Here is a 15,321-nt window from a genome sequence, read left to right on the forward strand (position 1 = left end):
GTTATATGTGGGAAAAATGTACATCACAGAATTAGTGAAATACAGTTGTTCTAAGATTGCATCTGTGAAGTTTTTAGTGGTTTTGGAGTAGAAAGAAGTGTTTAACCTTGACCTTGATTCACATCTCATCCATATATTGCCAACTTCCCTCCTCCCCCCCCCCACTTCATTACTTGGTTTTTGTATGGCTACGTAGACATTGGTGAATGGACTGAATTATGATGGTCAGGCCTACATTTAGAGACAGGGTTTTTGTACATTTCTTTTAAGGGGCATTTAAAACAGATTATTATATTCCAGTCTTGCCATATAGCCCATAGAGTGGTCTGCTTAAAATACTAATCTGGCTATCATAACCTAAAGCCCTTTTGTAGCTTCCCTTTCCCCAGTATGCCTTGGTGCACTGGTATACACCAGACTTTTGGCTTTTGATTCCTCAGTCTCAGGACACAGTGTGGTTAGCTTTGTTAGGACATAACTATGTGCTCAGAGGGCCACATGGCGTGATGTGGAACAGAGTGTATACCTTGTACTCAGCAAAGGGACTGTTGAATGGACACTACAAAGGACTGAGAGCACCTAATTCCTAAAATAAAATATATTTCTCCTCATGAGAATCTGGCCTTTGGACCTGGCTACTGCCCCCTACTTCACCTAATTATTGGCTTCTTTCTGCCTTATACTTCATACTCAAGTAATGTTGAACTGTTTATAGTTTTCTTGTACATGTTGTTCTATGTTTTAATCTCTGTGCCTTTGTGGAGAATCTTCCTCTGCCTAGGATCTCCCCATAGGCATATTCTTCAGAAACTACTCTTTTAGGAAGGATTCTTTGCTTTCCTATCTTTCTACTAAACTGAGTTACTAAACTGAGTTATCTCCCTCTTTGCTGTTACACTGTGCATATTTCTATCCTTGTATGTATTTTATTATGTTGGAATTAACTTTTGTAACAAAAGTATATTTTGTATTTACAGGACACTAAGCTTCTTAAGGGCAGGGATTCTGCTTTATTCACCTTTTATTTCACAGTACATGGTGCTATCTTCAATAAATATTTGCTATACTAAATGTAATTGAAACTTTGAAGGAATGGACAGCCCGTAATTGAATACCATGTCGAATAGGTTGTAGGTATCCTAGGTTTTAATAAAAAACAACTTTGGTTTCATTTGGTTTTAAGTATTTATGATTTCTGTTTATTCTTTTGCATGCTTTCTTGGCTGGATGGCAATAGAGAAGAAGAAAATGAGGTAAGTGTAATTTAACTAGTTATTCAGTAATTATTGGATTAAAAACTCAAAATTGATGGGACGCCTGGGTGGCTCAGTTGGTTAAGTATCTGACTCTTGATTTTGGCTCAGGTCATGATCTCAGGGTTGTGAGGTTGAGCCCCGTGTCGGTCTCCGAGCTGGGCGTGGACCCTGCTTAAGATTCTCTCTCCGTCTCCCGCTTTCGTGTGTGCGTTCTCTCTCTCTTTCAGACAAAAAAACAAAAAAACCCCACAATAACTCAAAATTTAGCTGTTTTTTTTTTTTAAGTTTTTATTTTTTAAGTAATCTCTACACTCAATGTGGGGCTCAAATTCAACAACCCTGAGACCAAGAGTTGCACACTCTACCAACTGCGCCAGCCAAGGCACCCCTAGCTATCATTTTGAATGTGAAATGAAGTAATAGTTTTTGCTGAATTCTTGGATCTGTACTAACTCATTCCAGTGAGGAACATTTTATATCTCAAGAAAATGGTATTTAAACTTTGGAGCTTCAAAAGTTTTAGGCAAGGTAGAGGAAACTGGCAGCTCTGGAGACAGTATTTACCTGTTTTTATGTATTGAGCTACCATGTAAGATTTCGTTTGACAGGTGGATTCTGTTTCTTAAAAGTATTTGAAGACGACTGCTCTGTGATAATGTGTGAGAAAACATTTACTTTCCCACTTGAATTGTTACTGTATAATGTTGAAAACTGATTTCAGATTTTACCTTATTGAAGGGGAAAACTGTTCTCTTAAACAGCCGAAGTTGATTAAAGAACATCAATTAGAAAAATGTTGCAGATGGCCAGTGTACCATCTTTAATTTAGGCTTGAGTGTGTTGCTGTGGATTTTTCTGATGTTCTCTCTACCACCTAGGTTATGCCTTTAACTTCTAAAGCCCACTATTTCCTTTGGTGGTTTGGCAAATAGTGGAGGGAAAAATCTTCTCAAATGTATACTTTGTGGTTCATACTCATACAGTAGGTTTGGACTGTAAATTAGCATGACCTGAGTATGTGGGGCCCAGGCAGAAACAGTGGTAGTGTGTGCTAGGATGGAGTAATTTACAGGAAGGCAGAAAAGTCTGGTCCTCATTTGCTGACCTCATCTATAAAATAAGATGGGAGACTGCTCTATACCAGTGGTTTTCAAATCTGGAAAGTGCATTGGAATTGCCTCAAATGCTTATTTCCCAAAACCAAACAAAACATACATTCTTGCCTTCCCTTAGGTCTAGTGAATTTCTATTCCTTGGAGTTTTGTTGCAGATCCATATTTTACCAAGCACCTAAGTGATGCTATGTGATGCCAGGATGACTTCTGCTGTTTCTTCTCAGAACAGAGGAACAAACTATTCTCCTCATTGAGTTGTTAGCTATTGCTCTCTAGCTACTTGTCTTTTTGTGTTGTATCTTGAAGTATATAGGATTTTTTTTTTCTTGTTAAAAATTCTGCCTGGAAAAAAAAAGTTATAAAAATGGATAAATTCTTTGTGTAACAGACAAGAATAGAAAAAATATGGGTAATTGTTGAAACTGGGAGTGGGTACTTAAGGGATTTATTATACTATACTCTATACTTTTGAGTATGTTTGAAATTTTCTATAATAAAGAAGTGCTTATCTAGCTTAGTGAAATTCATACTGTCCTTAAAAAGGACTTTTCATTTTCCTGACATTTTAAACTGTGATGCTAGTCATTTGAAAGTAACTTATTGTTGTAGTAACTGCGTGTTTTGTTCATTTGTAGGCAAAGATTGAAAATGTGCAGAAAACAGGTTTCATCAAAGGACCAATGTTCAAAGGTGTTGCTTCTAGTCGATTTTTACCCAAAGGCACCAAGACAAAAGTTAATTTGGAGGAACAGGGACGACAGAAGGTGTCTTTCAGCTTCAGCCTTACAAAGAAAACTTTGCAGAACAGGTTTCTGACTGCACTTGGCAACAATGAAAAGCAAAATGATACTCCAAACTCCCCAGCTGGACCTCTTCAAGTAGACTTGACCCCTAAAATTAAAATGGACATTGGAGATACCTTATCTACTACAGAAGAATCTTCCCCACCAAAATCAAGGGTAGAATTGGGCAAAATTCATTTTAAGAAACATCTGCTGCATGTGACATCCAGGCCGCTGCTGACGACTGCCACAGCAGTGGCCTCTCCACCTCCTCCCATAGTACCATTACCAGCAGTCATAGCAGAGTCAACAACTGTAGACTCGCCACCCTCATCTCCCCCTCCACCACCTCCACCTCCCCAGGCCACAGCACCCTCACCACCAGCACCAGTAACAGAGCCAGTGGCCTTGCCACACACACCAGTCCCAGTTCTGATGACAGCACCAGTAGATGTAGCAGTTAGAGCACTGAAGGAACCACCAGTTACAACTGTACCAGAATCTTCAGAAGTGGACACTAAGCAGGATGCTGCTGTATCTAATAGTTCAGGAGAACACATAACTCAAAATTTGAATGAGCAAGTAGATCTTCCCTTACAGAAAGAAGATTCCCATATTGGGAAGGAAGAAGAAATTCCAGATAGTTCTAAGAGTAATCTGGGCTCCAAAAAAACAGTTTCTAAGAAGAAATCCTCACAATCTGAAGGCACCTTTCTTGCTTCAGAATCTGATGAAGATTCTGTACGGACTTCCTCAAGTCAAAGATCACATGATTTAAAATTTTCAGCAAGCATTGAAAAGGAAAGAGATTCAAAAAAGAGCTTAGCACCTTTAAAAAGTGAGGATTTAGGGAAATCTTCACGATCTAAAACAGAGAGAGATGATAAATATTTTAGCTACTCAAAACTTGAAAGAGATACTCGGTATATATCTTCTCGATGTAGATCAGAGAGAGAGCGAAGGCGGAGCAGATCTCGTTCTAGATCTGACAGAGGCTCTAGAACTAGTTTATCCTATTCCCGGTCGGAACGATCCCATTATTACGACTCTGATCGTCGCTACCATCGGAGTTCCCCTTATCGAGAGAGGACACGCTATTCTCGGCCATATACAGATAACAGAGCTCGAGAGAGTTCTGACTCAGAAGAGGAGTATAAGAAGACCTACTCAAGGCGCACCTCCTCTCATTCCTTCTCTTACAGAGACCTAAGGACATCATCATCCTATTCTAAATCTGATCGGGACTGCAAAACTGAGTCCTCTTACTTAGAGATGGAGAAGAGAGGAAAGTATTCTTCAAAACTAGAAAGAGAATCCAAAAGGACTTCAGAAAATGAAGCAATGAAAAGATGTTGTTCTCCCCCTAATGAACTGGGATTCCGACGGGGGTCATCCTATTCCAAGCATGATAACAGTGCTTCCCGTTATAAATCTGCCCTTTCAAAATCTGTATCCAAGTCTGATAAATTTAAAAATTCTTTCTGTTGTACAGAATTAAATGAGGAAATCAAACCGTCTCATTCTTTTAATTTACAGGCTCCTTGTTCAAAAGGTAGTGAATTAAGAATGATTAGTAAAATTCCTGAAAGAGAAAAGACTGGGTCTCCATCTCCATCAAATCGATTAAATGATTCACCTACTTTTAAAAAGCTAGATGAATCACTTATTTTTAAATCTGAATTTATAGGACATGATAGCCATGATAGTATTAAGGAATTAGACTCTTTATCTAAAGTGAAGAATGATCAATTAAGAAGTTATTGTCCCATAGAATTAAATATAAATGGATCTCCTGGGGCAGAATCTGATTTGGCAACATTTTGCACTTCTAAAACTGACACTCTTTTGATGTCTTCTGATGATAGTGTGACTGGATCGGAGGTATCCCCTTTGGTCAAAGCATGGAAGCTTCCATCAAATGGATTTCAGAATATTAATAGATGTAAAGAGAAAGACTCGGATGATACTTGCATGCTGCATAGTAAGTCAGGAAGCCCATTTAGAGAAGCAGAACCTCCGGTGTCACCACATCAAGATAAACTCATGCCTTTGCCAGTTATGACTATAGATTATTCTAAAACTGTAATTAAAGAACCAGTTGATATGACAGTTTCTTGCTATAAAACCAAAGATTCAGATATATACTGTACTTCAAATGACAACAACCCTTCTTTGCATCATTCTGAAGCTGAAAAGATTGAGCCTTCAGTTACGAAGATTTCTTCAAATAGCTTTATGAATGTGCATTTGAAATCAAAAACAGTTATATGTGATAATAGAAATCTGACAGATCAGCACTCAAAATTTGCATGTGAGGAATATAAGAGTGTTGGTAGCACTAGCTCAGCTTCTGTTAATCATCTTGATGATTTATATCAACCTATAGAGAGTTCAGGCATTGCTTCCTCTCTTCCAAGTCTTCCACCAGGAATAAAAGTGGACAGTTTAACTCTCTTGCAATGTGGAGAGAATACATCTCCAGTTTTGGATGCTGTGCTGAAGAGTAAAAGCACCGAGTTTTTAAAGCATGCAGAGAAAGAAACAATAGTAGAAGTAGGTAGCGGCCTGCCTGATTCAGGAAGGGGTTTTGCTTCTTGGGAAAATAGGCATAATAATGGGTTATCTGGGAAATGTGTGCAAGAGGCTCAAGAAGAAGGGAATTCCATATTGCCTGATAGAAGAGGAAGAGCAGAAATCTCTTTAGATGAAGAAAGAGGAAGAGGACATGCGCATACTTCTGATGATTCAGAAGTTGTATTTTCTTCTTGTGACTTGAATTTAACCATGGAAGACAGTGATGGTGTAACATATACCTTAAAATGTGACAGTAGTGGGCATGCCTCAGAGATTGTATCTACTGTCCATGAAGATTATTCTGGTTCTTCTGAAAGTTCAAGTGATGAAAGTGACTCTGAAGATACAGATTCTGATGATAGCAGTATTCCAAGAAACCGTCTTCAGTCTGTTGTGGTAGTGCCAAAGAATTCTACTTTGCCCATGGAAGAAACGAGTCCTTGTTCTTCTCGGAGCAGTCAAAGTTACAGACACTATTCTGACCACTGGGAAGATGAGAGATTGGAGTCAAGGAGACATTCATATGAGGAAAAATTTGAGAGTGTAGCAAGCAAACCCTGTTCTCAAACCGAGAAGTTCTTCCATCATAAAGGGACAGAGAAGAATCTGGAAATTTCTTTCACACAGCCCAGCAGAAAACAAATAGATAACCACCTGTCTGAAATTGCTCATCCTCAGAGTGATGGGGTTGATAGTACAAGTCATACAGATGTGAAATCTGACTTTCTAGGTCATCCAAATTCTGAGGAAACCACAAAAGCCAAAATAGCTTCTAGGCAGCAAGAAGAGCTGCCAGTTTATTCTTCTGATGATTTTGAAGATGTCCCAAATAAGTCTCGGCAACAGATCACTTTCCCTAACAGGCCAGATAGTAGATTGGGAAAAACAGAGTTGAGTTTTTCTTCCTCTTGTGAGATCTCCCGAGTAGATGGTTTCTGCTCATCAGAAGAGCTCCGAAACCTAGGGTGGGAATTCTCTCAACAAGAAAAGCCTACTACCACATATCAACAGCCTGACAGCAGCTATGGAGCCTGTGGTGGACACAAGTATCAGCAAAGTGCAGAACATTATGGTGGGACACGTAATTACTGGGAAGGCAACGGCTACTGGGATCCAAGATCAGCAGGTAGACCTCCTGGAACTGGGGTTGTGTATGATCGAATTCAAGGGCAGGTACCAGATTCCTTAACAGATGACCGTGAGGAGGAGGAGAATTGGGATCAACGTGGAGGATCTCATTTTTCAAGCCAGTCCAGTAAGTTTTTTCTATCCCTCCAGAAGGACAAGGGGTCAGTGCAAGCACCTGAAATAAGCAGCAATTCCATTAAGGACTCTTTAGCTGTGAACGAAAAGAAAGATCTTTCAAAAAACTTAGAAAAAAATGATATAAAAGATAGAGGGCCTCCTAAAAAAAGGAGACAGGAATTGGAGAGTGATTCTGAAAGTGATGGTGAACTTCAGGACAGAAAGAAAGTTCGAGTGGCGGTAGAGCCCCGGGAAACAGCAATGCCCCCAGGCTCAGCACTGGTTGGGCCTTCTTGTGTCATGGAGGACTTCAGGGACCCACAGCGATGGAAAGAATATGCCAAGCAAGGGAAGATGCCCTGTTACTTTGATCTGATTGAAGAAAATGTTTATTTAACAGAAAGGTAAGCTTGCTTAATACTTGTCCAACAAATTTTAACCTCTTTTTGTTAAAAAAAAATTAGCTTTCAACAGTTCAGAATATGTGAGGTCAATCATATGAAATATAGTAAAATTGAAAAAGTATATACCTATTTAGATTTGATGTCATAGGGTCCTTCCCTCAGTATCCCTTCTCTCATTCCCCCCCCGCCCCCGGAAGGGGATGTCGAAATTATTTTTTATTTGGGGGGGGGCGGGGCTCGTTATCTCTTTGGTTCTGAAAGTATGATTTAGGCCAGCCCTATTTTTCTTAAATTCCTTTTACATGTGTAACTGTGGTGAAAAATGAAACAAAATCTCAGCAAAATAGTCTGCTCTTAGAGGAGAAAAAAGTAGTTGTGCTGGATTTTTTTTTCCTTTTCAAAAATGCTCAGAATGAAGTGTCTGAAAGGTACTTTATAAAGCTGGAACTAGACTAGAACACCGTTTTCTGCCTGGTTTTTTAGTCTATTGCTAATAGATTAAATTTGGCAATAGCATAACCACTATTTTAGAATTAAATGGTAAAATGGTTTACTACAGATCCCTAACATGAAATAGGTATAATGAGAATAGGAGTAATGAAAACATATTCCTCCAGAGCAGAGGTTTGCAGCCTGCTTTCTTTCACCCTTCCTCAACGGTCTTCTTGTTTTCCCAATATAAATATGTGTTGAATGTGCCTTTTTAAAAAAATCTGTAGTCTTCCAGCCTTTCACCTTCTCCTTTTGGAAATTTCTCCTCTATTTAAGAATCTAGCTAGCCATCATCCCTTTAAGTGTTAAACATTTTTTTTTTTATAATGAAATTTTTTTCACTGTGGTTAAGGTAAAGTTAAAATTAGGTCTCATGAGAAGTTTTTCATATTTAAACAAAAAAACTGTTTTGGGGTTCCAGGGTCCAGTTGGTTGAGCATCCAACTCTTGGTTTTGACTCAGGTCATGATCTCAGGGTTGCGAGATCGAGCCCCATGTCAGGCTCCATGATGGGCGTGGAGTCTGTTTGAGATTCTCTCTCTCCCTCTGCCCCTCCCTCTGCACACGTGTTCTCGCCCGCTCTCTCTGAATAAATAAATAAATCTTTAAAAAATAAAATAAAAATCTTTTTATGATATAGAGAGCCTCTTAGAGTTATATTCATTTACATCTAGTAAATTAGGTTTAAATTTAAAATATTGAATATTTTAAGTAGTAGTTTTTAGGAATTGGATGAGTACATTGATGAAATCTCCAGGGTCTTTGTAAAAGACTAGAAGTAAAACTAATCAACCCAGTCCTCTGGGATTTACTCCGCAGTGAGATCCAGGTACATATAAGACCATACATAGAGATCTGGTTGGTGGGAACATTGGAGAGCCTTTTTGGAGTGGGAAGCATTTATATATATTCAACATTTTTTTCTTTTAAAGATTTTATTTATTTTTTGACAGAGAGCGTGAGAGGGAACACAAGCAGGGGGAGTGGAAGAGGGAGAGGCAGGCTTCCTGAGGAGCAGGGAGCCCAATGCGGGGCTCGATCCCAGGACCCTGGGATCGTGACCTGAGCTGAAGGCAGACGCTTAATGACTGAGCCACCCAGGCGCCCCCTATATTCAACATTTTTAAAGTGCCTATTGTTATATGCTGGGCCTTTAGGGGCCACCAAGAACACAGATTATTATAAAATGGTATTGAGTATAGTGAAAAAATTTTATGTTTAATGAAAATAGGGTTACCTGAATCTTTGCCCATTAGTCCTTACAGAGCAATACGATATCAGGCTACTGCTGATTTTTCAAAATTACAGTTCTTAAAGTACTTGTGAATAGATATTTGGCTTATCTTTAGTTCTGTTTCTTCAGGCTAAGAATATTCATACACTCATTAATGAATGATACCTTGAATTGATCCAGATGAGTCATTCTTGATACTCAAACTTAGTTGAAGCTATCAGGACACTCTTCAGGTACTTTATAAATTGGGACTGTAATAGAACATATGTTGACTATGACAGCAGATTAGTTAGGAGATTAAGACAGCCACATAGAGCAGCTGTGCTCTTCACTGTCTGATAGCTGGAGAGTCAGACTGTCCTAATCTTTTTTTTTTTTTTAATTTTTTCAATTAACATATAGTGTATTATTTGTTTCAGGGGTACAGGTCTGTGATTCATCAGTCTTACACAATTCACAGCGCTCATCATAGCACATACCCTCCCCAATGTCTATCACCCAGCCACCCCATCCTCCCACCCCCTCCACTCCAGCAACCCTCAGTTTGTTTCCTGAGATTAAGAGTCTCTTATGGTGTGTCTCCCTCTCTGGTTTCATCTTGTTTCATTTTTCCCTCCCTTCCCCTATGATCCTATCTTGTTTCTCAAATTCCTCATATCAGTGAGATCATATGATACTTGTCGTTCTCTGATTGACTTATTTCAGACTGCCCTAATCTCAAGAAGGAGATCTTCAACCATCTTTGATTTTTTTTTCTTTTTCTTTTTGACAGGGGTCAGAAAGAGTTCAACATAAAGGCCAGGAAATAATCACATTTTCACTTTTTCTTTGCAAACTCTGTCATAGGTATTTATGAACCCAATTTTGAACCGTTTCCCTTTTTATCCCCAAATCAGTTAGTCTGTGTTGAGAAAGTTTAGTCCTCTGATTATTCTGTAATACAGTTCTGTAAATTATGCTTCATTCTTTTTTTAATCATTCAATTTTCTTTTAAACAAGATTTTTAGAATTGTGGTGTTACTGAAAGATTCTCTAAAAGATTGAGTTAAACTCTTAATTAAAAAGTCTTATTTTTTAGGGGTGCCTGGGTGGCTCAGTCTGTTAATCGTCTGACTCTTGGTATCGGCTCACGTCATGATCTCAGGGTTGTGAGATCGAGCCCTGCGTCGAGCTCTGAGCTGGGCATGGAGCCTGCTTAAGATTCTCTCCCTCTCCCTTTGCTTCTCCCCCATTGCTTGTGTGTGCATGTGCTTGCTCGCTCGCTCTCTCTCTAAAAGAAAAAAAAAAACCTCTTTTTAATTTATTCTTTTAGCAACTTCTTTTCTTTCTCAGTCTCTATTTATATTTTATAAATTAAATAAATACATCTTTTCTTTCCCAGCCATTATTTGCTCATCCAGGAGGACTGATTCTTAAACTTCACTTTAATCAGCTATGTCACTTTTTGATTCTCACAAGTTTTCCTAATTTTCTTCTGAGACAAATATGACAGTTAACACTTGAAACTGCTCAGAATTTGAGGCTTAGCTGAAATGGACTACGAAATGAGGGCTGAGTCCAAAATGATAGACTTGAACTTACCCTATCCTCCCATTTGCTGGGGCTAAAGATTGCCTCTAATTCTCTTTGCAACGTAAGTCTTAGTGTTTTCAGTCTCACAGATGCCAGTGAGGAGATGTTGAATGTTTTGAATGTTTGACTTTTTTGAGTGTTTGACTTAACCAGAATCATTAAATGTGAAACTAAGGAGATTTTGCACATATTTGATTGTGTATGTTGTATCATTGCCGGGAGATTTCTTAAACCAATTCTTATGAAATTTTACTTAATAGAAAGAAGAATAAATCCCATCGAGATATTAAGCGAATGCAGTGTGAGTGTACACCTCTTTCTAAAGATGAAAGAGCTCAAGGTGAAATAGCATGTGGGGAAGATTGTCTTAATCGTCTCCTCATGATTGAATGGTAAGTAAATTAAAATGCCCTGATTTTGCTCAGTCATTCTATTAAATGTCTCAAAATCGTAGAAAGAATTAGTAATGAGTCAGATTTAATCTTTCTTCTTCTACCTATTGTCGAGTATTTATAAGCAATGAAATCTCCCAACGTATAATAGTGTTTATAAGGAGATAAATTTCCCTTGTGTTGTACATTATAGTATACATTGTCAGTGCTCTGTAAAGTAGCCCTAATAGTAACATAGTGACCTTTTATCTCTTATAACGTTCATGTCCTGAGAGGTAAGTGTTGGTATTTTTTAGCTTTTACTATAAAATGAGATAAAACCCTAGCATTTCAAAAGTGCATAAAGTTAAATGTCTTCCAAACCCCAATCCCTCTATTTCTTGTCCTTCCAGATACTATTTATGCCTATACCAACATTCATAGATATTTCCACTTTTTATGTATAGAAATGAAATCTTTACCATATGTACTTTTTTGAATTTTACCCCCTCACCGCAGCCCAAACACATGAACACACAAATATGTTTTGGAGACCTGTTCAGAGCTACACATACAGACCTACCTAAATCTTCCCTAGGCTGCTTTATAGGTCTATTTATAGTTAACTCATAATTATTCATCTTCTATTGTGAGGCATTTGCTTCTATATTTTTCTTATAAACCATAGCATCTTTACATTAAAAAATGTGTGATTAATTTTTTTTTACCAATTTTATGAAAAATTGTATCATTTTTAACATGGAGAGAATATGAAGGTGATTTATAGTGTAGATACCTTGTTTTTAGTGTTAATAAAGTGTTTTCTTTCAAACTCAGTTTTTGGTTTTGCTCATGTTCTAGTGTTCGGCGCATAAAACCATACCTCAGAAAAATAAAGAGAAAGCACATTGGTATTCCTTTATCTAAACTGAAAGTAGAGATGACAAGATGACAAGAAGAGGAGACACAGAGTTAGCACTATTCTCCAAACTTGACATTGTTGCTGTGGCCTCTCTGTTTTTCTGACTTGACTTTTCAACCTTGCTAAAGAGATAGGAAGTATAAGATACATTTCCTCATCTGTTTCCCACAGTCAAACTTAGAGTAGTTATCAGGATCAGGTTCAAATTTAAGCTGGCGTTCAGAGCTCTTCATGGATCAACAACCTGCCCTTCCATCTTCCAGCAGCCCATTTTTCTTACCACTCATCTGCTGCTGTTTTGTTCTCCATTCCTCAGGTGGGCCTTGTTTCCTATTTCTGCACCCAGGCAGGCACTGTTGTATCTCTTGTTTGTTGTTGTTGTTATTTGTTTGTTTTTATCCACATCCTATGTGTCATTAGAGATTCTGCTTTGAAGAATTAATTTTCTCTTCTCATTTCAGTTCTTCTCGGTGTCCAAATGGGGATTATTGTTCCAATAGACGGTTTCAGAGAAAACAGCACGCAGATGTGGAAGTCATACTCACAGAAAAGAAAGGCTGGGGCTTGAGAGCTGCCAAAGACCTTCCTTCGTAAGTTATGTTTTAATCCTCTTTCACTTCATCTTTGTGTTGTTGAAGTTGGTTAGCTACTTTGTAGGAAAATAATGTATCTGATACACTGAGTTTAATAATGATTACTGTGGGGGCACCTGGGTGGCTCAGTTGTTAAGCATCTGCCTTTGGCTCAGGTCATGATCCCGGGGTCCTGGGATGGAGGCCCCTGTCGGGCTCCTTGCTCAGTGGGGAGCCTTCTTCTCCCTCTGCCTGCAGTGTCCCTGGCTTGTGCTCGCTCACGCACTCTCTCTCTCTCTCTGACAAGTAAATAAATAAAAATTTTTTTAAAAAGAAAGTGTTTTAAATATTTACAACTGTTTCCTAAAGCACTTTAGCTTTTCGAAGCTTCTCACAAAGAACCCTATTTTGGTAAAATACACTAGGACTAAATATTTCCAGGTTTCCCACATTTTCCTACTCGTATAACTTCCATATGCTGATGGTAGTGTCAGTTTCATGTTTTAGTTCCAAACTATTTAGATGTTCACTGGTAGAGCATTCCCGTTGAACAGGACATGTTGTCAGATATGCACAAGATGAGGAGGACTTTGGAGCTAATCTGCTAGTTAGCGTTAAATACCATGGCATTCTCTGTATATATTATACCTATTTCTTCTCTACTGATGATACTGAATAAGCAAGGAAAGACCAATCACGGGTGGAGGGTAACTGAAAGATGCCAAGGAGAGAGACTAATCCTAATTATTGATAAATACTAGAGAAAACTCACAGAGAATGCAGTGAGAGAAAAGGTCTATTTGACCTTTAACAGCAGAGACCTTTGAGTAAAGGCAGTAGAAGGGCTGCTATATTTAAATTGCCATCTTTTCTTTTAGAACATAAAGCCTCTAATATTTCAGTGCCTTCTGATTTCTTCAGTGCTGTTTCTTAGCTGTAAATCACTGTTTTCATGATAATAAACCAGACTTGAGTGTTTGTTTTAATATCTAGTTAGATCAGGGTTACATATTGTGGTAATATGTATAAATGTAAAAGTGTCTTACAATCAACATTTTTTAAAAAGTATTAGGAAGGAGAAAACCTCAGATGCTAGGTACTTTACATATATTTTAATGATATCTTGTATAATATCAAATTTATCCACTTTGCAATATTTCATTAAATCCATTATTTTTTTACGTGGATGTATGTTTTCCATATAGCTCCTAGGCAGGAAGTGCTATTGTTTCCCTTTTGTTTTGCCAGGAACACCTTTGTCCTAGAATATTGTGGAGAAGTACTTGATCATAAAGAGTTTAAAGCCCGGGTAAAGGAGTATGCACGAAACAAAAACATCCACTACTATTTCATGGCCCTCAAGAATGATGAGGTGAGCAACATGAATGTGTTTGCTTTGAAACAGATCTGGAAATTATTGAGTTTGAAAGGGTCATTGATATGGACAGATCTTTAAAAGACATTAAGTGACAAAAAAGGGGCAGAATAGTATATATAGTTTTTGTTTACAAAAAGAGTGGGAGAGGGAGATATTTACATATATATATAAATGTAAACATACATGCTTCGTATTACAACTCTTAAAAATTACTGATGCCCCCAAAGAGGTTTTTTGATATGGGTTATATTTGTCAATACTTACATAAAAATTAAAGCTGAGAAATTGAAAAATATTTATTAAACCACTGAAAAGTAATAAGCCCATTATATGTTGACATTAGTGTTTTTATGAAAATAAAGCATCTTCAAATAATTTTTGTTTTAAACATGAGGAGTGCCATTGTTTTACATTTTTATAAATCTCTTTAATGTCTGGTATAATAAAATTTAGCTAGATTCTCATATCTGTCACTATATTCAGTCCTGGAAAATGTAATTCTAGGTCCTACCCCAGGACCTGCTGAATCTAACTCTGGGGGTGGGTCCAGCAGGAACTTTAACGAGCTCTCCAGGGAATACAGATATACACTCTAGTTTGAGAGCTACTGCACTGTGGTATAACGTGCACTTTACAATGGAGTTTTATACCCATGAAGTGAGATTGGAATATAAGAGGATGTAAGAAGTAGCTAAAAGTAAATGGAAGAGCTATTGATAGATATGGAGATAATTTTGTTTATAAGTAAGATGTTTATAAGTTAGCAGATCTCCCAGAGGAAGCAGTTGGATATTTGTCACTTGGATGTGTCTGTACATGAAAGAGGAGGAGGGGTTGGGAATGCAGGTCATACGTTGCCTAATGCCTTTCCTTTGCAAAATATACATGCATTTTAAGGTCTCATTTCTAATTCTTAAAATGATCCTTTTCCCTAGATAATAGATGCCACTCAGAAAGGAAACTGCTCTCGTTTCATGAATCACAGCTGTGAGCCAAACTGTGAAACTCAAAAAGTGAGTTGAGGTAGATTTAGAGTTTGGGATATTTGTTCAAGATTGCTGTTCTCTTAATTTTAGATTCTACATCAAGTCCACCAAGGGTACCTGTGGATTTTATTTTTTTAATCATTTTAATTGTTTTTTCCTACTCTATTGTTAAAAATCTTACTTTGAAATAAGTTTAGATTTATAAAATAGTGCAGAAACAATAGAGTTCCATATACGTCACCTACCTTCCCCAAATGCTCACATTGTACATAACCATTATACAATTACCCAATCCAAGAAATACTGTTAATTGTTAACTAATCTAAAGTCTTTATTCAGATTTTGCCATCTGTCATTTTTCTGGACTAGGATCCAATCCAGGAACTCCCATTGCATTTAACTGTCACCTCTCTTTGCC

At 37.8% G+C, this 15,321-nt stretch overlaps 1 protein-coding gene across 1 annotated transcript in view; it reads left to right on the forward strand.

Annotated features, from left to right (window-relative positions):
• Positions 1-1,237: 1,237 nt before the first annotated feature.
• The window catches only part of SETD2 (SET domain containing 2, histone lysine methyltransferase), a 91,553-nt gene continuing 77,469 nt past the window's right edge, over positions 1,238-15,321 (forward strand). Inside the window, exons 1-6 of the mRNA XM_021686955.2 lie at positions 1,238-1,253; positions 3,007-7,376; positions 10,935-11,066; positions 12,429-12,557; positions 13,788-13,911; positions 14,853-14,930. Of these exons, the coding sequence (XP_021542630.1) occupies positions 3,052-7,376; positions 10,935-11,066; positions 12,429-12,557; positions 13,788-13,911; positions 14,853-14,930 (4,788 nt within the window). The 5' untranslated portion in view covers positions 1,238-1,253; positions 3,007-3,051. The remainder of the gene's footprint in view (positions 1,254-3,006; positions 7,377-10,934; positions 11,067-12,428; positions 12,558-13,787; positions 13,912-14,852; positions 14,931-15,321) is intronic.

Source organism: Neomonachus schauinslandi, chromosome 1 (assembly GCF_002201575.2).
Source record: "Neomonachus schauinslandi chromosome 1, ASM220157v2, whole genome shotgun sequence".
NCBI classification, from domain to species: Eukaryota; Metazoa; Chordata; class Mammalia; order Carnivora; family Phocidae; genus Neomonachus; species Neomonachus schauinslandi.